The sequence below is a fragment of the Peromyscus californicus genome, unplaced genomic scaffold, assembly GCF_007827085.1.
Source record: "Peromyscus californicus insignis strain IS unplaced genomic scaffold, ASM782708v3 Scaffold_24__1_contigs__length_46423439, whole genome shotgun sequence".
NCBI classification, from domain to species: Eukaryota; Metazoa; Chordata; class Mammalia; order Rodentia; family Cricetidae; genus Peromyscus; species Peromyscus californicus.
This window is the reverse complement of record NW_026294535.1, coordinates 1,572,328-1,595,041: the sequence shown is the minus strand read 5'-3', so window position 1 is coordinate 1,595,041 and position 22,714 is coordinate 1,572,328. Positions and strand designations below refer to the sequence as shown.

At 49.3% G+C, this 22,714-nt stretch overlaps 2 protein-coding genes and 1 long non-coding RNA gene across 7 annotated transcripts in view; 1 reads left to right on the top strand and 2 right to left on the bottom strand.

The window, feature by feature from the left end:
- Positions 1–15,099, bottom strand: part of LOC128119579 (uncharacterized) — a 48,531-nt gene extending 33,432 nt beyond the window's left edge. The window contains exon 1 of the long non-coding RNA XR_008221573.1: positions 14,061–15,099. This is a non-coding gene — a long non-coding RNA (uncharacterized LOC128119579). The remainder of the gene's footprint in view (positions 1–14,060) is intronic.
- On the bottom strand, positions 9,674–13,460 carry LOC128119578 (translation initiation factor IF-2-like). Of its 4 annotated transcripts, none has more exons than XR_008221571.1 (2): positions 12,924–13,036; positions 9,674–12,338 (listed from the first exon to the last, which is right to left on the bottom strand). XR_008221571.1 is itself a non-coding variant. In XM_052752917.1 (2 exons), the coding sequence occupies exons 1-2, from the start codon at positions 13,458–13,460 to the stop codon at positions 11,433–11,435; spliced, it is 591 nt and encodes a 196-aa protein (XP_052608877.1). In that variant the 3' UTR covers positions 9,674–11,432. The 4 variants fall into 4 exon arrangements, 2 of the variants coding, with proteins under 2 accessions (XP_052608877.1, XP_052608878.1); XR_008221572.1 differs by lacking the exon at positions 12,924–13,036 and having other exon boundaries at positions 9,674–11,486; positions 11,674–11,786; XM_052752917.1 differs by having other exon boundaries at positions 9,674–11,486; positions 12,924–13,460.
- The window catches only part of Nuak1 (NUAK family kinase 1), a 72,530-nt gene continuing 63,291 nt past the window's right edge, over positions 13,476–22,714 (top strand). The window contains exon 1 of one of the 2 annotated variants that reach the window (XM_052752915.1): positions 13,476–14,032. In XM_052752915.1, coding sequence (XP_052608875.1) covers positions 13,790–14,032 — 243 coding nt within the window. In that variant the 5' untranslated portion in view covers positions 13,476–13,789. The remainder of the gene's footprint in view (positions 14,033–22,714) is intronic. The other variant, XM_052752916.1, reaches the window with a different exon arrangement.

Below are 22,714 nucleotides of genomic sequence, written 5' to 3'. Positions count from 1 at the left end.
GGCTCATATACTATAGACCATTTGACAAACAGTTCAGCTTCTCAGACCTGCTGAACCTCTAGGTAACTAACTCCCCTGCTGAGCCTAAGAGACAAGCAGGCTGTAGATACACAGCTTTGTTTCTTGTGCAAAGGAAGCTCATACCCTTCCCTCAGGCTAGGGCTATGGCAGAGAGATTGACTGAGGACAATAGTGCTTTTTGCATAACCAGGTGCAGTAAGGACTGGAGTGGAATCCCAGAGGCAGACACAGAACAGTGTGGCCAGAGAAAAGAGAGGAAGACAGAGATTCTGCAGAGGCTAAGGTAGATCTCTTGTAGAGTTTATCAGGACCAGGGGCAAGGAGCCAAGAAGGATAGATGGAGGACGAAGGAACAGAGGACGAAGATGAGACCAAGAGCGTAAGGGCTGTGAGGGGACAGAAGAAGTGGGTACAGAGAGGAGCTGAGACTCGGGACGGAACTGAAGCTGTGCAGATAGAGTTTTGTCATAAAGGAATAAAGTAAATGGACAAAAGAGCGTAGTGCATGTAGATTCCTTTCCCTCAGATACCCCACGCCTGATATAGCATCTTTCCCAAGATTCTGGGAGGAATTTTCTCAGGGCTGGAACTTGGGAAAGTTCTGTTATGTGGGGCCAGCTCTATCTTTCACATGGGTTCTGGGTCATGGGAACATAGGTCATCACACTTGTATGACGAGTTCTTTAAACACTGAGCCATCTGACCACCCTGTCAATCCCATTTTGTAGGTGCAGAAACTGAGGCCCAAAGAGGGCCATTTGTCTAAGCGATTTGTCTAAGACCATCCTAGTAGACATAGAGGGGGTGGGATTTGACTATCAGCTTTCATTCACAGTATTTTGCAGTCTCTTCCACGTTGGACTCAGGTACAACACGGTCATGTGATGGTCTGAGATGGCAGGTAGGCAATAATCCTGGCACTCAAAGTGTTAAATGGTAAAACAATTCTAAGAATATATTGCATATTCAACATACTTTTCTCCTGCTCCATTCCCGCCACACTTCCTTTTCTCACCTCTTCCCCTCCCATACATACCTTTTGTTCCTCTGGACAACTTTGTTTTCATTCTGAATACATACACACATGACTTTATGCTGTGAAGGCCTAGACTTAACTTTACAGGCGCAGGATATGCCATGATAACTCGAACAGATACAGAGCAGTATCCTCCTGCAGACATCCTGTCTGCTGTTTATAAGGTTTAACAGGATCCTGTCTGTGGTTTATGGCCCTTGGAGATATCTAGATAATCCTGCTGAGCAGTCCAGATAATCCTGTTCGGCGGGTTGTGGTTCCCTGCCAAAAGTCTAGACCAGTAGTTTCAAAAAATCGCCTTGCCCCATATCTCTTCTACCCAATCCCAAGTTGCCAATTCCCGGCTTGTGGTTTTTCCCTATAAAAACCCTCTACACCTGGGCTCCTGGCCCCCGCCACAAGCATCTGCTGTGCGGTGGCCCAGGTTGAACCTGAATAAAAGGACCCTTATGTGCTTGCATCGCAAACCGACTCCTTGGTGGTCTCTGGGGGTTTCGTGAAACAGGTACAATGATGTGACTATATAAAATCTAGGAACCACAAATGACAGAAAAAAAAATGTATGCCTTTTTGAGACTGGCTTAATAGAATTGTTTCCATTTGCATCCATTTTATTTCAAAGAATTTCATTTTTCTTTATGGCTGAAAAAAAACCCCACTGTGTACACATACCACATTTTCTTTAAACAAAATATTTAGTTTTATGTGTATGAGTGTTTACCTGAATGTATGTATGTGCACCATGTGCATGCCTGGTACCCACAGAGGTCAGAGGAGTACATCAGATCCATTGAAACTGGAGTTATGCATGGTTGTAAACCACCAGGTGGGTGCTGTTAACTGAACCCTAGTCCTTTGCAAAAACAAGTGCCCTTAACCACTGAGCCATCCCTCCAGGCTTATACACCACACTTTCTTTACCCATTCCTCTGTTGCTGGACACTAGTTGGTTCCATAAATAGGCTGTTGTGAACAGTGCAGCAAGAACAGTATGTCCAGGTATTTGTGATATAGTGACTAGGAGTCCTTTGGGTAAATACACAGGAGTGGTATAGCTGTGACCCAGGCGTTTTGGTGAGCCCTTCTGGGACATCAAAGTTAAGGTACTGAAGGGATTACTCTGGATCCCTGCTGGATCTGTGCTGTGGCTAGAGTGGATGGAAGGGGCTGCTCAGTCTCCTGCCTCAGTAGCAGATTCTCATCTCTTCTCCTGAACCACCTGGGAGTGTGCCCATGTCCCCTCTTGCTCAGCACGGGGACTTGATCCTCTGGGCCAGAGTCCACTCATTACCTGCCATGTGTCTGATAGGTGTGGCTGGTACTAGATCTGAAGATGAGCACAAGTTTAACCTGAGGTTCAGGCTGAGACCTCCTAAGCAAGGAAAAAGGGACTGTTGGGTGGAAGTACCCCATGGAAACTGATTTCCCAAAGTGCCCTTGCAGGAAAGCAAAGGTCCCAACAATCTAATCAACCTCTTTTCAAAAAGAGCAGTAGGATAAGACAGCTGCTCTTTCTTCAAAAGCAGGAGGCAGGCTAAGCCTTCTGTCCTGTCCTTCTGTCCTGGCTTATGATCTTCTAGCCTACAGGTTGAACATCCATTGTATTCCATTTCATCGTAGAAAGGATATTGGAGACCCAAACTAGACTGCTCTCACGAAGGCTTATTATCATCCCTGTTTACAGAAGGGGGAACGGAGGCACCAAGAGATTGTTATCAATGTGGTAGCAGGTGTTAGGGAACCCTGACTCTAACTTGGCTCTAATCTAATAGTGGACATGGCATGTATTTTCCTACACTGTTGGTGGAGTGTTTTGAGTATATTAGTTTTTTTGTTTTGTTTTTAACCACTCAACAAATCTGGTGATTGGGGATCTGTCTGATTCTGAAGATCAGTCAGTGGTGGATGTGGTCCCTCTCACTTCCTGTTGTTCTCTCCATCTCAACACCCAAGCCTCTGTCACAGGATTTGGACATTTTCCCCTCGCTGTAATGGACACCTATACAGGCGCTCCATGCACTTCTGAGCCCAGAGCTTGGAAGCAGGCACAGACGTTCCTAAATAGGTAGACTTGGTTGGATTCCTGTACACTTTTGTTTCTGCCTCTGGAATTTGTATTGAAATTATCAAAGATTGTTCTTATTTTATTTCTTTTCCCCTAGCCACCTAGCAAAGAGAACACACCGTTTTTTTTTCTTAGCACAATTAGTAGTGAGCCTTCCTATCAACTGTAAAGCTGGGGAGCTAATCTTACTTGTTCACACCTTGAGGACATCACGCTTCTGGGTTTCTCCTGAATTTCCACCCATTTTTATTCTGCCTACTGCTTTCTATTGTCAGTTTTGTGCCTGGACTTGCTCGGTAGAGGTGAACCAGCAATCTCCTCCCAGTAAATGGGAATTTGTGGTGTAAAAAGACTCAGCCACTGGGTGGCGCTGTGGGAAGACATTTGCCCTGGTAAAGGCATCTGAACACTTAGAATTGGGTTTGAAGAGGTACAGACATCAGAATTGGTTCAGGCTGGAAAGATTGTGGTGACGGTGTGGGGATATGTGTGTTTTCCTAGTGTGTGCTCTCAGTTTTTGGTTACAACCTGCTAGTTTAGGCAGACTGTGCTCTGAGGTCAGGTGTTTCATGAATCGTAAGGAGAGCACTTGTATTGAAGGAAAAAGGCAAAGCCAGATGGGTGGGACAAGGGTCTCCAGCCATCACATTTCTGAAAGTTCCTCAGTGGTCCCCATCTGTTCTGGAGGGAACTTTTTTCCTCACCATGCATAACCTGCAGTTTCTTTTGAAGTCACTGTTATACAATTCAATGGCCCTTATCTTCCTGCGAGTTGAGTTTTGAACATTTTTCTATGACTGTAAGAGAGATGTCATGTTTAAATGTCATGTGATAGAGAAATAACTGAGTCCTGCCTCCTCATCTCTAAGCTGCAGGAGCTCAGTATGGTCTCTCAATCTCTTTGCATATCCTTGAGGAATAGGGAACATAAAAATATCAAGTCCCCTGTCAAATGCTAGTACTAGTGTTAAAAGATCACTGGTAGTAAGATGTCCTGTAACAGTAAAATGTAACTACAATGTCAGTGTAGAATATAACTACAGTGTCAGAAACCCCAGGTGGGCAGAGATCCATTCTATGTCTTCTTATCCCAGGCCTGACACTATGGCTGTCACCTCAGACACTCTCACTATGTTAGATGAGTGATGAGTAGGTGTGTCCGTAGCTCCATGCAGCAGGGGACAGACTGGATACATGCCTGGTAAATGACAGGCTTCAAAGGATAAAGCTGCGGGAGGGAGCCAGAGAAGCAGGCCCTTAAGAGGACTACGGGGCTTGTGCCTCATCTGCTAGGAAAGCATTTAGCACATCCCCAGCCAGCTGGCCCTTGGGTAGCCTGGCTCTGCTCAGGCCCAGTTGCCAGGCTCAGGCCATCTCGGGCCGGAGTGACTTCTCTCAGAGCAGGCGGACTTAGAGTTTTGTCATCCATCATGGCACTCCGTTGACCGGCCTGGAATGTCATCCTTCTCATGCCCACTTTGAAGGTCTTAGTCCCTGGTGATGGTAAACACCCTGGATGCAGGCCTGACGCTGAGACGCCCTGGATCTGAGCGTTGGGGCTGACTAACCTGTCTCCCAGGGTTAACAAACACAAACAGACACAGCACAGGTACACAAACACAGGCAAGTGTGGAGCAAAGCCACAGCTGAGCCTATTTTTTCCTGACCTACTTTTTTGTTTGTTTGGAACAGAACTACTTGGGAAATTGTCACTGTTTCACGTGGTGGTCATGGATCTGGTAGAAGAATCTAATAATAAGTCTGTTGTGTAAATAGTAGTAATGACAACTACTATTTTGTCCGTGCTCACCACACAGTTATTATGCACTTCCTAGGCATTATCTTAATTAGTCTCTTAAGGTGGTTATGACCCCTATAGGATTCTCTCAGGCCACCCCTAGGACATACTACAGCTATTTTATGGAGAGGAAATTTGAAGTCCAGCCACTTCCTGGATCATAGAACAAGTGACAGAAACTCAAACCATCATTCACTCCTCTGTTTATTCCCCAAACTATTATTGAGCGTGTGCTATGTACCAGCCACCAGGGGTTCATGTGGAGTAATGCGGTCAAAATCCCGGTGAGCAGCCAGGGGGCAGATAAGCGACGGGAGCGATGGAGCACCCGGTAGGAAGTTCAACAGTGAAGAACACAGCATCGGAGGAGGCAGGACATGGGGACGGTGGAGAGAGGGTGGGGATGGTGGAGAGAGGGTGGGGACACTGCCTCAGGGGGACCGGGAGGAACAAAAAGGTGACATCTGGGGAGGCTAGGTCGCTGAGTCGAGTGGATCAGAGGACACAACCCAGCTGCTGATAAACTGTCCAGTGGGCCAAATGATCAGGTTACAACCTAATGAAGATTTCTTTGTCCTGGAACTTACTCTGTAGCCCAGGCTGGCCTTGAACTCACAGAGATTCGCCTGGCTCTGCCTTCCGAGTGCTGGGATTAAAGGCGTGCGCCACCACCACCCGGCTCCCATTTCTATGGATTCATCTTTCCCAGGGTTCATCTTCACTTCTTTTCTTGGGTTATGCATTTCCAGGAGAGGAAATTGAGTAATACTTTAGGAAGGAAATAAAACAAATTCATCTACTCCTTCTTGTTATTCAACTCCATCTACCAATATATGCATCATTCCCATCCATCCACCCACACAGCACCCACTCATCCATCCACCCATCCATCCACCCACTCATCCATCCACCCACCCACCCTCCCACCCATCCATCCACCCACCCTCCCATCCATCCATCCATCCATCCATCCATCCATCCATCCATTCATCCATCCATCCATCCATCCATGTTTGTAAGGTAACCAATGAGTACTAGTCAGATCTATACCCCTGCTGCAGATATGAATAAGATGTAGGTCTGTACTTTGGTGTCTAGTAACAACTAGCTACGTAAGGCCATTGAATCCTTGAAATGTTGGCTACATGAAGCAATAACTTAACAATCTATACAATGAGCTAAAGTTTAAATGAAACAAGCAAACCAGAAGCAGCCCTAACTTTTTCGGTTAAATGAAATTTCATTGCTTTGACAGTGTCATACATATCCCAGCGTAACCACTGAACACTAGCCCTGAAGTGAGCTTGGTGCACACAATCAGTTTTAGAAGACAGCATAAAAAAGAATGTAAATTATTTCATCAGTGAGTCATTTTAATAAATTAAATATTTAAGCAATGCTTTGACATATCTGCTAATATCAGACACATTATTAAAACGTGTTTCTTTTGTCTTTTGATGTGACGTCTGGAAAGCCTGGATTCCTGTATGTGGCTCACACTGAATTTCTGTTGGGCAGGGCTTTACTACACCTGCTCATTCCAGAGCAGGAGGCAGCTGGGGGCAGCCAGGCCGGCACACAATGGATCATTGGAATGTCATGAGCTAACGGCTATAACAGACCCTGGAACTGAATGCTCTGGGGACAGAGAACCAAGCCTTATTTCTGTCCAGTGCAGGATCAGAGAGGTGACATCTTCTGCCAGGTCTCTGAGATGAGTAGGGGCTTGTCATTGAGAGGACAGGGCAGGGCAGGAGGCATTTCCCAGAACTGAGTGCAGCATGTGCAAAGACCACAAGGCACATGTCATGGAGAAGTGCCCTGGAATGTGAGGTGCTTTGGTGGAAGGAGGTGGTGTGGCTGAAATCAGAATCGGCAGTGGCTGTCTGCCTGAGAGAATAAAATCCAAAGTGCTAACGTCATTCCACAAGGCCCCAGGGATGCTATCCACTGTCCCCTCTCTGGACTTAACTCCTACCATTTCCTCCCATTGCATTCCATCCTAGATCATGCCAAGGATATTTCTGCCTTAGGGCCTTTGCTCATACCAGTCCATTGGCCTTTAAGGCTCTTCACCAAGATACTGAGACTGTCCAATGCCTTTGTCTTTGAAGCTTCCCTGTTCCACATCATCCTTATCTGCTTTCCTTTACCCCGCCTTCCCAAGCCCCTTCAGCCTCAGTAAATCCCCAGGCCTGTTTATTGCAGTTATCTGCCATTTCCTCCCACACAGTCCGGCACATCCTTGAATGCCTATTCAACTTCTCCGCTTTCCCGCTGGCTGCTACTCTTCCTGGTGTGGCATGGGTATTGTCTGCTCTGGTGTGCTCAGTGCGGGGGATTCAACACATGTCCATTTCCCTTTTCTTGAGAGGAGTGCTCCTATTTTTCAGTATAAAGTTGAAGAAAGGGAAAGACAGAGGGCATTCAACCCCTTGCCTCACCCCTTCCCACACGCACAAGGAGCTGAGGGAAATGGCCGTGTACAAGGAACGTCAACTCTGAAGGACTGAGGACTGTCAGCACTGGGGGGTCATATGCTAGTCTGAGTGATTTTGTTAGAATGCTTGCATTACCCCAATTGTTTTGCAGACTTTTACCTCTCATTAGGCGTGCTTGGGACCAGGAGTGAGTGTTGCAGATTTTTATTTTTATTATTTTAGATTGTGGAATATTTGCATATGCATGACAAGATATCTTGAGGCTAGGACCCAAGTGTAGACAGGACATCCACTTGTTTCATGGAACTTTACACATAGGACCTGATCATGTAAACATTTAGCTAATCTTGTGCATGGCCCAGAGCATCCGCTGTGGGATTCTCTTCCTGTGCACTAGGCTACTGTCCTTATGGACACATAAAGGTTCTGACTTTGGACTTTTGGATTAGGTAACTCTCTGCATCGCCTCCCACCCCCAGTCAGTCCCATGAACAGACCTTGTCGTGTATGTTTGCATGTACAAACTGTAATCTCACTGGGAAGGCAGCAGAGCATATTTACATCTGACATTTAGTCCATGCTGCTGCCTGGGTCTTACTGTTCTTACTGCCTTCTGTTTTCTGCACTAACTCATGGTTCCTGTAATCTGCTTTCTGTTATTGCAACAAATCCATGTGATTATGAACTTAAAAGTTTATGTAGGCTCACGATTCTGGAGGTTTCATTTCCATGACTGATCAACTCTAACTGCTTTGGGCCTGTGTCAAGGAAACAGGCCCTCCGTGGGGGAATGCAGTGGAACAGGGGACTGCTCACTCCATGACTAATAGAGGTGGGCAGAGGGAGCAAGAAGCCCACACTTCTGTTCATGAGCACCCCCAGTGTGGGAAAACCTCCTACTAGGCCCCACATCTTAAAGAGGACTAGCCAGTAGTCCCACACTGGGGAGTAAGCATTTCTACACCCATATTTTGGAGACACTTGTCAAACTATAATGTGGTGGTATTGTGTTCCCCAAAATATTGTGTATCCTAATAAATTTATCTGAGGTCAGAGAACAGACAGCCACTAGATACAGAGACTAGAAAATGGTGGCACTCACACCTTTAATCCTAGCATTCCAGAGGCAGAAATCCAACTGGGATCTCTGTGAGTTCAAGGCCACATTGGAAAGAGACAGGCATGGTGATACACGCCTTTAATCCCAAGAAGTGGGCCTTTAATCCCAGGGAGTGGTGGTAGAAGGCAGAAAGATATATAAGGCGTGAGGACCAGGAACTAGAAACATTTTGGCTGGTTAAGCTTTCAGGCTTTGGAGCAACAGTTCAGCTGAGAGCCATTCGGATATGAGGACACAGAGGCTTCCAGTCTGAGGAAACAAGACCAGCTGAGAAGTTGGCCAGGTGAGGTTAGCTGTGGCTTGTTCTGGTTCTCTGATCTTCCAGCTTCACCCTAATACTTGGCTCCAGGTTTGATTTTATTAATAAGAACTGTTAAGATTCATGCTACATTGTAAGAATCTTCAACCAAAACTTTTAAAATGCCTCTACTTTAAAGATGAGAAAACAGACATGAAGAGAAGACAGCCCAGGACCACACAGGCAGGAGGTCTTGAACTTGGCTGCCTTTGATTCTGAAATCTGTGCCCCCCCCCCCCCAGTTGCCATGGTTAGAGGCCACTTAGCAGGTGGGAAGAAACTGAGCCTTTGCTATCAATTCCTGATTGATTTTTGCTGGTACCTATCCCATATTCAGATAGCATGAGTTCTCCCAAGCTTCGTGGCTGGAGGTCAGCTGGATGCTGTAACTGTGTTTACTCCTCACTTCTCTGGACTGGTAACTGGAAGAAGAGGGACCATGTCTGACAGAAACTCACTGTCAGCCCCAGGCACATCGTAGGAAGGAGATATTACTGAAGGGATTGTCTTTTGTACCATTTAATAAAACTGTTGTATACTTCTCTAATTAGATCTCTCATACAAGTAATACTAAATAAATAAATAAAACCTCACCGCCTCTAATCAGAAGCAACTTAAAGGAGACCCTGACTTCTTCTGGTTCACAGTTTGAAAGTCTCCAGTCCGTGGTGGTGGTGGTGAAGTCACGGCAGAGTTCATGGCAGTGGGAGTCTGTGGCTGGGATTACTCACAGCTCTGGGGACCTGGAAGCAGACATCACCTGGGACAGGACTATAATAAATCATCAGATCCTCCCCGCTGTGATCCACTTCCTCCAGCTGTGCCCAACTCTAAGATTCCACAACTTCCCCAAACAGCACTACCCGATGAGAAACAAGTGTTCAAACACGGGAGTCCATAGGTGACAGTTCAGTTTATTTAAACCATTATATATATATCACATGGACATGGTTTGAACGAGACACACACACACACACACACACACACACACACACACACACACACACACACACACCACACCCCAGGCAGAAACGTCTAGAAAGGAGGAGTATGAATTTCTGGTTGACAGATTTCTTCTGCCATAGTGAAGAATAAGCATGTTCTCAAGTGGCTATTTCCAAGTCAGCTGTCCATCAGCTCACAGATCCACGTTAGAAATGTCATATCTTAGGTAACGTGTCAAACCTCACCTATCAGTATAGACCAATAATAGCAACTCATGGGAGTTGTACCATAGGCAGCTTGGAGCCTTAGTTAGACGAGTGGATTCAAATCCTGACTTAAACTGTTATGTTTGATAGCACACAATGTAGTCAACCTTTGTTGATATTTCTCTCAACAGTGAAATACCAAATACCTAATACCACACACACACACACACATACACACACACACACACACACACACACACACGAGATAAACAATAGTTGGTATTATTGTGTTTTCTGAACAAAGCTTTCTTAAGAAAGCAAACATACACACTTTAAGTTGCTTTGAAAACAGCAAATGTAATAAAGGCCCCGTGATGAACCTTAGGCTACTTTATTTTGTGAGTACAGATGTTACAACATCTGTCTAGTATCCAGCACAGAACCAGAAGCTGACAAGCAGTATGGTCAAACTGCTGATAATTCCTCAGAACTCTGGCGGGAGCTTGAAAGAAATACAGTGAGCCTGACAGTAATAGCCATCATCTACTGAGTATGTATCCTATCCTTTAAGACCCACACCAACCGTGTGGGACATAGTTACCACTGGCAGTGACACAGGAAATAATGGTTCAAGACAGTCACTGTGAATGTTGGGACAGGATTTGAACCCGGTTAGTTTGACTCTAGAACTCAAACTCTGAACCAAGGAGCCTGGTCTGGTTAGAGGAGATGTCCTGTGTAAAATAAACCACACATGGACTGGCCATGGCTCAGCAGATAAAGGCACTTGCCATCAAGTTTGATGATCAGAGTTTGGTCCCTCGGTGCCACATGGTGGAAGGAGAGAGCTGACGTCTGAAAGCTGTCCTCTTATCTTGACATATGTATACACACATGCATACATACATATACAGGATAGGTACATGTAATAAAAAAAACACACACACACTGATCAATGCTACAGGAATCCAGGCTTGGCAGGAGCTGCCAGTGCTCAGACACCACTGTGTGCCGCACACTGTAGTTGGGTCTTACCTCCTTCCCAGGGGCAGGGAGGGCTGCTGTTACTCAGTACAAGCTGAGTAATGCTAGGCAAAGTTTTAAACCTTTCTGATATGATTGCCCCAAGTGGAAACAGATTACAGCAGCTACCTTCCACAGCATTTGCAGTTGTGAAATGGTTCCCGGCGTGTGGCAGGTGCTGGCCATTCGGCCGGTGGGACGAAGGGCCTACACTTGAGTGATGCTCTCAGAACAGGCTCTGCCACTGTAACGAACACGCATCATCTCACTGGCTGAACACAGCAAGAGGCTTGCTCACACTGCCTTGCCAGCTCAGGCGTCCTGGGGACTATTCTGTTCGCTGTCCAGGGTCTCAGCTCGCCCCTTCTCTGCACAGCTTGTCAAGGTGAGGAGAGCACACGACAGTTTACTCCCTAGCTGTCAAAGCTTCCAGGTAGAAGAATGGTCATTTTTGCACTGATTCTATCAACCCCTACAAGCTATATGGCCACATGGTACCTCGAGGGAGCCGGGTAAGAGTTTCCTACCACATCCTGGGGGGACAGAAGAGACCAGAACACTTGTCATTTTAATTACCAATACAGACACAATCTGTTTACCTGAAAACCAAACCAAACCAAATGACACATATTTTAACAAGAGCAAACTGAAGAAGGTTCACAAGGTTAAGTCATTTGACCAAAGTCACCCAGCCGATTCAACGGGGACCCAGGACTCTACCTGCACGCCACTCACTTGTCTCGCATTCTACATGCACGTCTACAGACTGTTTGAAAAAGTAGCATACAGCTTCAGGATGAAGGCAGGGAGATTCTGTAAGGGCTGGTGGGATGAATAGATCAGAATAAACATGGCCTTTACGCTTGTTGAGTGCTTTAAAGGAAGGCCGCAGCTAGCAGAGGGGTTTCAGGCATCAGTGAAATAAGTCAATGAAGTTTGGAGATAAGATTATCAAGTGAGCCGGGCGGTGGTGGCGCACGCCTTTAATCCCAGCACTTGGGAGGCAGAGCCAGGCGGATCTCTGTGAGTTCCAGGCCAGCCTGGGCTACCAAGTGAGTCCCAGAAAAGGCGCAAAGCTCCACAGAGAAACCCTGTCTCGAAAAGCAAAAACAAACAAATAAAAGATTATCAAGTGCAGAGCGGAGCAGAGGAGTGGGGGGGCGATGAGTCCCGTGGTGTGTTTCAGGCCATGACTGGGGGGGGGGGGGGTGCTCGCGCAGGCAGTCTGTTGCCTGAGTCCAGTGTAAGATGTAAGTGGACAGCAGTGAAGACAGAAGGAGGAATGCGGAGGGCGGGAGGAACCGGAGAGGCGCAGAGGAAGCACCAGAGCGGTCAGGCGACTTTCAGGACACACCAGTCGCTCTTCCTTGTTCGCTCTTCTGACCCTGTCTGGAACACTGCAATTTACATGCAATTACTTAAAAAAATTTCCTAAGGCCTGCCTGTTTTATTTTTCCTCCCTACAGCCTAGACGCAGCTGGGAGGCCTTCCTGCTTGACCTTCACCTGGTGGGGTGAGATCCGGCCTTTTTAAGTCAAAGGAAAATTCCCATTACCTGAGGGGGTCAAGAGGCCTGCAAGTGGCCTCTGGCTTGGGCAAGGAATTGCTCAGCAGGCCCAGGCCCTAGTCCATCCCAGAGCCATGGTTTGTCCATCTCGGAAAGGGCCTTCCCACTGGTGCTAGGCAGCTCAGGGAACCCAGCTCCATCCAGGCCCCTCTCCTCCCCTCTTTGGAGGTTGTCCCGGACCTCACGGGGAGACCGGCGCCCGGGAGAAGGCCCGGGTTCCTCCTTCGAGCCTCCCTTCGTTCCTGACTCCGCCTTTCTCCCCGAGAGAGCCCGGTGCGGGGTCCCGAAGCATCCCTCCCGGGGACTTTCCAGGTTCTGCGGTTGCCCAAGGAGGGCGCTGCCCTGGCCGGGCCGGAGTTAGGGGCCTGCAGGGCCTCGGCAGCGGGAGGGGACCGTGACTCACCGCCGGTAACCCAACACCGCCGGGCCTCCTTTCCCCGGCCTCCCCCAGCTCTCGCGGGCCTGGTGGCCGCCGCGACACCATAACCAACATGAAGGATGGCCCGGGGAGGGTGCAGCCCCGGGCCACCACGCGTACGCCTGGGCCACCCGGGCTCTGTGCGTAGTCGCCTCTGCGGCCTCCGGGCCCCGCGAGCTTTATCCGGGGCCGATGGGCCCAAGCCAGCGGCAGATCGCCCGCAGTGGCTGCGGAGGGTGAGTGCGGGACGCCCGGGGAGGGGACGAGCGCACTGAGGACCCCTCCCCACCCCACCCGGGACCGTCCGTCCCCGCCCGGCGAGGACAAAGCGCCCCTGGCCGCCGCCCGGGCCTGCGCCGCGCCGCACAAAGGGTGAAACGACGACACGCACCCCGCCCCCTCCCTGCGCGGTGGCCCGACGCGGAGGTGGGGACACCCGGGCGCCCGCCCCGCGCTCCCCTCCCGTCCCGCCCCGTCTGCGCGTCCTCCTGGCGCGGGGGCGGGGGGCGCGGCGCCCCACATAACACTCCCCTCCCGGCGCGCGGAGCCACCCTCTCCCCTCCTCTCGCGAACACCACCGCCTCCCCTGACACCGCCGCCACCTCGCCGGACGCTCGGCAGATTGCGGCGGCCGGCCCGGGGGGCGGTGCGCCGAGCGTGCGCGCCCGGGGCGCCAGATGTGCAGTCTCCGCCGCCGCTAGTGACCCAGCGGCGGCTCGAGCCAGGTCCGGTTGTCTCAGCAATGCTGCGGGGGCGACCTTGAACGCACCCTGGTTTCCCTCAGCGGGGACCGCTCTGAGCCCCTGTGCCGGGTCCTGCCCTCTCCAGCCCGGCTCGCCCCGCGCTCGGACATGGAAGGGGCCGCAGTGCCTGCGGCAGGGGATGGCCCTGATGTGGAGCCGGGGCCGCAGGGCTCTCTGCGGGAGGCGGCGGCCGGGGCGGCTGCAGCCCCAGCGGAGCCCAAGAAGCCGCACGGGGTGAAGCGACATCACCACAAGCACAACTTGAAGCATCGCTATGAGCTGCAGGAGACCCTGGGCAAAGGTACCTACGGCAAAGTCAAGCGAGCCACCGAGAGGTTTTCAGGTCGAGTGGTGAGTAGGGGAACCCCCTGGGTGGTACCTGCTAGCTCCGCGGCGGAACGAGTGGGGTCTGGGCACACCACACTACCCGGCCTTTCTCCACCAACAGAGGTCTCAGCAGTAGCCCCCCAGTCAGACTCCTCACTTTCCTTTCGGCTCCTATGACTCAGGTGTATATCTCTGGAAACACTTGTTACATCCTGTCTGCACATATTTTGGGGCTCCCCCTTTTAATCTCAGCTGGCAAAGTAGTTGTTTAGGATTCGCAAACATTTTGCAGCTTTGGGAACATGGGGTCTCCCCCGCAGACGCACCTTCAGACCTTGCCCAAGAGTTCCTTATTTGTACATCTCCAAAAGACCCTCATCCTTAGTCACGAGGCTGGACTGTCAGGTCTTGTGCCCCGTAGCTGCTCCCGACCCTCCCTTCTTTCCCATCTACCCACTGTCCCCCTTCTCTGCATCATTCACTGAGCTTGACCACCCTGCTGCTGCTGCTGTTGCTGCACAGGACTTCTGCCTGGAAAAACCGAAAGCTGCTTCTGACAGTTTGCATTCCGGCCTCTGGCAGGACTGACATGGCCAGGGCACGGGTGGCCGTTCAGACGCAGCTCTAACTGGCTGCAGGCTCGCTTGCCTTCCAGGCCCTGTTCAAGGGGTCTGGCTAGCTGCCCCTATGGTCCCAGCTTTGGTTTGTTGTCATTCAGAACAGGCCCTTGGAATCCACACTGCTTGTGGCTAGAGTTGGGTTCAAAGGGACTGAGGGCTGCAGAAAGGCTTTGTGTGGTGTGTGGCAGAAATGAACGTGGTTCTTTGATTTTAAAGTGTATCAGATGTATTTTAATCCATTTAGGGCCAAAGTCAGAAACTGACTAGGAGACTGCTCGTGTGCACTTTGGGTTTATTTAGGGCCCCACTGTTGCTTATAAACCTAACCAGTGGCTACAGGGGAGGGCAGGTGAGCGGCCAGATAGCGTTCGGGTGTTATTTTATAGTTGTACAGAGATAGCTCTGTGGAAAACGATGGCAGTCAGCAAGGTTTACCCTCGTAATTTTCAAATATGTGGCCAGCTAGGTACCCCCCCCCCCCCCCCCCCCCCCCCCCCGCTTCTCCGGTTCACTGCCCAGGTTGACACAACAGTATCACTTAAAAAGTCTGTTATCAATGAATTGGGGATCGGGAATTGTGTTCCTAATAAACTGCACTGCCGTACATGAATTCTGCGGCAAGTTGCAAAGCCATTGCGCAGGTGTCCTTGGCTTTACAGGCTGCAGTGGTTGCAAAGGTGTTCTCTGATGAAGGAAGAGCCTGAGAAGGCACGCTTCATTCATGCGTTTCTTCCGAGTGGATATTCCCCAGGCTGGGTGTTGAATAAGCAGAAAACGAAGAGTAGCTCCTTGCCTGTGTTGTCTTTAAAGCTGCTGGAGAATCGTGCTGAGGAGTTGGAAAGCTGGATAATGAAAACCAGACGTAGTTTGGGGCGCAGGTTGAAGATGTGCGAATGTGAGGGGGTGAGTGGCAAGGCTGCGTCTATGTGTGGCACCCAAGTGCTCAGGAGTCAGCCCAGCGAGTCTTTGTGGCATGCGCTTGCCTGCCGAGCTCCACTGTGGCTTTCAGTCAGGCGTTCTTCTCGCTGTCTGAGCCCCAGGCTGGGTTAGACTTGCGTTGGTAGGCAGGCGCCTGCCGTCCTCTTTCGGTGGGTGTCTGGCTCTTTATTTGCACAAAACTGAACATTCTGCCAGGATTTAGCCTCGCGGCCACTAGGAGGCACCCAGAGAACGGTGGAGCCTCGTTCTCCTCAGCGAGACCAGTCTGCTGTTATTGTCTAGTTCACCCTCCCATTGTCCTGTTAATTTCAGCGAAACCTCTTGTTTCATTAAAAAATTATGTAAAGATTTTGAAGCTGGCAGTAGATACAGGCCTAGGAACTGACAGTTCCCAGACTGCTTCACTTCTCGTGGGCTGTTTTCTCCTTGATGCCTAAGTGGAGTGCTAGCAAGACCCTCTGGTGAACAGCTTGCCCTGAACAGATAGGAAACTGACCGTTTGGAGGAGAGAAGTCCTCCTGGGTCCAGCATCCTCCCCCGCTGAGTGCGCTGTTCACAGATGGCAGGACAGCTCAAGTGAGAAACTGGAATTGTCAGGTGGAAATTCCCCATGTCTGGCTGCATAGAAAATAATAGAAGCAACAACAACAAAAACATTGGTCGGCATTGTGCTTGCCCATTCAGTGCCTGGTGACTCAATGTCAAGAGCAGCAAAAAATTTCATGAGATTAGTGTGACAGGCGCAACTCGCCTCCAAGCTCCCGTTGAGGAGGAAGCTCAGGAGCAGGCTTAATTCTGCTGGCTACGGTGGATGCTTTTGATCCAGTCCCTTGGAGAGCACCTCTCAGCAGGAGCAGTGATGTTCGCCTGTTCTATTGATGTAAATCAGGTGCTGGGTATTAATGAGAATCAACCAGTCAGAAATGCTTGGGGAGTCAGCATTCCTTCCCGACGTAGGGGTCCTGTTCATTTCTTGTAGCTTAGAACTTCTTACCTGGAAGGGCCTTCTGGGTGAGACACAACTCGGCACAGCATTGTGACAGACTCAGGAGCTTGCGGCCAGCTGGTTCAGCCCTCTGCATGGTCCAGCTCTTTCCTTGTCATCCCCAAATGTGGTCTCACCGCCACAGCTTAAGCATGTCTATAAGGCAGGAACTCACAGTGTCTTGAGATGACGAGCCTAACGTTGGGTCAGCCTTACATAAAGGCTCTGGCCGCCATTCAGACTCTGGACCGATCCCTTACTGGCACTGGGGCTTTTGGGAAGCTATTTAACTGTGGAATCCAGTTTCCTCAGCTGGGAAGTTGGATGCCTTCAGGACCAACTTCTTAGACTTTTGAGAGTTGCAGAAGATAAACTGGGTAGTCTCAAAGGGGAAAAATGAAACATTCTAGTGTCCCTTCCTGGTGGGTTTTATTTTGTTATTCTCATTTATGATTGCCTCTATATTTTAAGGCCATCAGAGAGAGAGGCTGCAACGGCCAATTAGCCTTGGATCTTGCAGAAGGGGGGGGCAAGGGAGCTACTCACTTTGCCAGGGTAATTAGATTAATTAGGGAGGTGCAGGCATAGGAAGGCAAGAGAGTCGACCAGATTCAGATAGGATCTGAATGTGTTTCTACAGCGTTGAGTTTGGGCCCCATTTATTACACAACCTTTGTTTGGATGAAGTTTTGGACTGGCTGTGGGATGAACTTCTGGGTCATCCTACGGCATGCACTTTTTGGGAGCCAATTCCTTGGACCTTCAGGGCATACAAAGTATTGCTGAAACAAACACTGCACAACACAGCAGAACAAAAAATAGAACCCAAACACACAATTTTGGGGGGACCAATTGACCAAGTGAATCTTACAAGCATAAGCCCTTGCCAGAAGCAGTTCCTCAGCCCAGTGATGGCAAACTGTAGATCTGAGAACTGAGTGCACAGCTGGCCTGCCAGACTTGGTGGCTGAGGTGCTGTGTTAGAGTTAAGGCTCAAGTCCAGTTTCCAGAGAACCAGAGCTCGGCCCATGTGTCAGCCCAACCTCTCACAGAAATGTTAGGTGACTAGCTTGGGTGAAGAAACCTGATTCTTGATCAGGGATGTCTGTCTGTCCTTTGTTTAATGACGTGGTCCTCATTCTTTAAGAGCTCATCTCTATGAGATGCATCTGCAGATATTGAATGAATTCTGTTAGATGGTGTGACTGAGATTTCATACTGTCTGCCGCGCACACTCACTGTGTTAAATGTGGAGTCAGGCATGAATTTTGGAGATGTACAAATGCCGGGCTGTGGTGGTGCACGCCTTTAATCCCAGCACTTGGGAGGCAGAGGCAGGCAGATCTCTGTGAGTTCAAGGCCAGCCTGGGCTTCAGAGTGAGTTCCAGGAAAGGCACAAAGCTACACAGAGAAACCCTGTCTCGAAAAACCAAAAAAAAAAAAAAAAGAGTGTGAGTTTGAGAGTGTGAGTGTGTATGTGTGTGAGACACACCTGTTCCTGCTGTTACAACCAGAAGAATGAGTGTGAGAATATTTAAGAGTGTGTATGAGAGAGAAAATATGTAAGTGTATGTATGAGAGAGACTATTTAAGAGTGTGTGTGTGTGTGAGTGAGAGAATATGTAAGAGTGTGTGTGTGTGAGAGAGTGTAAGAGTGTTTGTGTGTGTCTGAGAATGTAAGAGGGAGTATGTGTGTGTGATAGAGAAAGACTATGTAAGAGTGTGTGATAGACAATATGTAAGTGTTGTGTGTGTGTGAGAGAGTGAGAGAATTTAAGAGTGTGTGTGTGTGTGTGTGTGTGTGTGTGTGTGTGTGAGAGAGAGAGAGAGAGAGAGAGAGAGGACAGTGTGTGTGTGAGTGAGACAGAGAGAGAGAGAGAGAGAGAGAGAGAGAGAGAGAGAGAGAAAGAGAGGGGGAGGGAGGGACAGAAGGAGAGAGAGGGAGAGAGAGAATATGTAAGAGAAAGAGAGAGAGAGAGTGTGTGTGTGTGTGTGTGTGTGTGTGTGTGTGTGTGTGTGTGTGTGTCAGTATGTCCTTTGTATATGTGGTCTACATGTTCATGTGGTTGAACATGTGGAGACCAAAGGAAAACCTTGGGTGTCATCCTTCGGTGCTGTCCCTTTCTGCTTTGAGAATGTCTCTCATTGGTATGGCCGTGGACTGACTGGCCAGCAAGCCCCAGGGCCTCACCTGTCTCCACCTCCCCTGTGCTGGGATTTCAAGAGTGTATCACCATAGCCAGCATTTTTATGTGGGTTAAACTCAGGTCCTCTTGCTTGCACAAGTAATGTACCAACTGAATCGTCTCCCAGCCACCCCAGCTGATGTTTTGAGATGAGGTGTGTCATGCTGAGCCTAGAACTTCACAGACATGTCCCTCATTAAACCCTCTCCTCTGAGGTGTTAAACCCTAGTTGGACCCATTTTACAGATGGAGAAAATAACACATTGGTGCGTAATGAGTTGAGGGTCACAACTGGACAGTGCCTCATAGATCTGTCTGTTTGGAAACGCATTGCTGTTAGAGGAATCAGGAACCTTCCTTATGTCACGCAGCGGTGACTCTGGACATGCCACTTTGCCAGTGGTCCCAGGTCAGCTGTGGCAGCTTCTTTTTGGAGATGGGCTCTTGCTGTAGTTTAGGAGGTGAATAGAGAGGCAGGGCCATGGCAACTAAAGCTTCCAGAATGGCACAGGGGCGATTCACAGAGCAAAGGACTATCACGGAGGGGTGGACATTATGGGTTACCGTCCATGACCTCAGAAAGCGTTGGAATTTGCTGGCAGCAGAAGGCATGGCTGGTAGCGAGTGACCAGAAGCAGAAAGTCTGCAAGCAGGCAGACATGCCCTGCACACACCCCTGTGCTGTTCTAGTCTCTACCAGCCAAGGAGAGGGGAGGCCAAGTATTGCTGAAACTGTCCCTGCATCTGGGTTTCAGAAGCCGGGGACCTGGGGACATCATAGGGACTGGTGATGCCAGATTTATGCTGGGGTGTAGTGGGATGCAAGATTGATCAGGTACATGGAGGCTGGGATAGTTTATAATAGTAGCAGTTAATACTTCTCTAGTGTTGGTGGGGGGTGCCAGGTACATACTAACAGATTGAACTTCCCTAAACATCTTATCATCCCGTTTTTCAGAAGGAGCTGAGGCCTAGTGAGGTTATCCAGCTTCTACAGGGTCACATTCAGCAGCAAGGCCAGTGTTTGCCCCAGAGACTCTTGGAAGTCAGCAGAGCTGGATGCAGGTCTTAGAGGGGTTCTGTGCTTGGGGGTTTGGGGTGCTGGCCTGGAGCAGGGAGGGTTTCCCAAGAGTTGAGGTGTGAAAAGATTAAGAGTTGGAAGCACCTTGGGAGAGAGATGGGCCAGGGATGGCAAGGTGTTGTTTCTTGGACCCAAAGCACATGTTAATGACTCAGACCAACCAAGGAGCTCTTCACCTGGACATACATTGCATTCTTTGTTCCCCAAAGAGCCTGGTCCTGAATGCCTGGGGGTGAGGCTGGGGGGCTTCCATGGTGAACAAGTTCGCTTTCTTAGCCTGTAGTGAAAAAGCTCCCACAGTGTGCCAGGATTTCTTCATCTCCTTCCTCTTAGGATGTGGCAGGAGATAAGCAGGTCAGCTGAGGCTCCTTGTCTGTGTCACACCCTGTCTAACCGCCTTGAACCCATCTCACACGGCCGCCCACCAGAGATGTCTTGCTGAGGGCCAAGCATGAAATAGGCCCCCAACCAAGACTTGCAGGGTGGAGCTGAGATGAATAAATCTAGCTAGGGAATAGCGGAGAGGTATAGCGACTGAGGCTTAGCCTCCCCGACCCCGAGGAACATTTACATTAGTTGGCAAGGAAACACAAGACTGTCGATGAATGGATGAGCAGAGCCGTGTCTGCAAAGACAGGCAGACCCTTCCCTGCACGAATTCCTCTGCTGTTATATTTGCTCATGCATTCGTCAGGGAGAGCCGTAGATCCAGGGCTTGTCGGGTTCCTGGCTGTGGCTTCCTGTCCTCAGTGGCTCCAGAGTCAGACAGCGGAAATCTCATTCATCTTTCCCACATGAAAGTCTTGGAGCATCTGTAAGTTATGATTTGTGAAGTATCCACTTTAAAGCAGAATGCATTTATCACTGCGCGGGTCCAGACGACACTGGCAAGTGTCACTGTGAGAAGATCCCAGGCCCCAGGAGGGGAGAGGCTGGGCCACATGACCCACCCGTGAGTGGAGTCTGGTGAAATTGATAAAATTCCCTGGAAACAGCCCAGGAGCAGCCAGATGTTGGCTTCATGGCGAGATTCTTCAGTAAGCTTTTAACTGTATGTAAAAACTGAGGCTGGGCAATTTCACTCCTAGGTCTACCCAGGAGAAATATAAACACATGTCCTCATAGAAACGTGTTCACAAAGACTTGGAACAGCTAAGTGGAAGGTGCACAAATGTTCACCTCCCTATGAATGGCTGCATGAAATATGGCGTGTTCACTTTACTTGGAATATTCTTGTGATCCTTTGCATAATTTTATTTATCGAGAACTTGTGGAATGTTATTCAGCAGTGAAAATAAACAAAGGGCTCCATACGTGCTGCAGCACGGAGCCACCTTGAAGACGTGACGCTAAGTGGAAGAAGCCGTTTGTGAGAGACCACCACGCAGCATGCGATTCTATGTCTGTGAAATGTCCCATGTCAGCCAGACCGTGGAGACTGGAAGGTTAGCAATTGTCAGTGCTGATGGTAGAGTCGGCAGTAAGTGGGAAGTGGCTCCTAACCGGTGTTTATTTTGGGGGCCATGGAAATATTTTACAGTTGTGATGATGGTTGCACAACTTTGAGAACAGACTAAAACCCCCTGACGTGTGTACTTTAAAGTGAGTGAACTGAAGGACATGTGGATCATATTTCAAGAAAACTGTTATTTGAAAAATGTGGGACTTTGGGACAGGGAGTAGTGATGACTGGGAAGGCCATGGTCTGTCTGTCAGCCCTCCAAGATGTCAAACCTGCAGTCCCACGAGACTCCCATTTTGTGTAAGAAGTGGAAGGTGGCGCCCTGCTTGCCTTGGGACACACACGCACACACACAGGCACACACATCTTGGAGATAGACTCTGTATCCATATCTCATCCCAGTCCTTGACAGCAAGGTGACCTTGGGTAGGTTACTCTATTTTAGCTTCTGCTTCTCTTTCTCTTATCAGGAGGCTATGATGGATCTTATCTGGTGGCTTGTTGAGAGGATTCAATGAGATGATGTAGCTAAGTCTACTGCCTGGTGTGGTAACCGCCATCCATGTGGCCAGGGTCATTGCTAGTCTAAAAGACTTATTCTGTTCACTTGTCTGGCCTTGTGCCCACAGGGCATGCACGTCCTGCTTGGCACACCCAGGTGGTAGCTGTGGCTTTTCTCTACTCTTCCCAGCTGGCATGCTGCCCTGCTCTGGCTGACACAGGACTCATGTCCCTCTCTTCCTTCCCACTTAGCAGTCACCTGGAGTGTTTCACGTGTGCTGAAAATGGGCCCAACACTGTGGGGACATTTCAGGGGAGACTGTGGTGTCTCATGCTATCGAGATACCTAGAATTTAGAATATAGCAAGTAATTCATCTGAAATAACCAGAGTGTAAAATCAAGGGGTTGTGTAAGAAATGCCAGCAGTGTAGTGGACAGACTGAGGGCCACATCCCACTTGCTTCTCAGTAGCTGCAGGCTCCCGGGAGAGCTGAAGTTTTCACGGTTAGCAAAAGCATCTCCCAGTACCGTATTACTTAGAATCAACATAGAATCAAATCAACTTAGAAGTAGGGTTTGGAAGCTTCTGATGCAGAACCTGCTGCACGTAGGGACTTAGACACATTAGCTAGTAATTTTATTACTGATAAGGTCTAGATTGACGTTTTCTGTCAAAAGTGGGTTGAGCTGGGTATGGTGCTGCACACCTCTGGGTACTGTGGAGAACCCGAGGGCCTTGGCTTGGCTCTCTCTGTTAAAATCCTCCTTAGGGTTCACAGGGACTCAGTTCTGTGTTTACATTTGCCATGGCCATCAATATTCCTTCCTTGTTCCTCTGTCCCAACTCAGCTTTGGTTTCCTCCCATCATGGAGGTTGAATTTTTGTGTGTGCAGCCCCTCATGTCCATCAGCCACTAGGGAAGATCCAGGC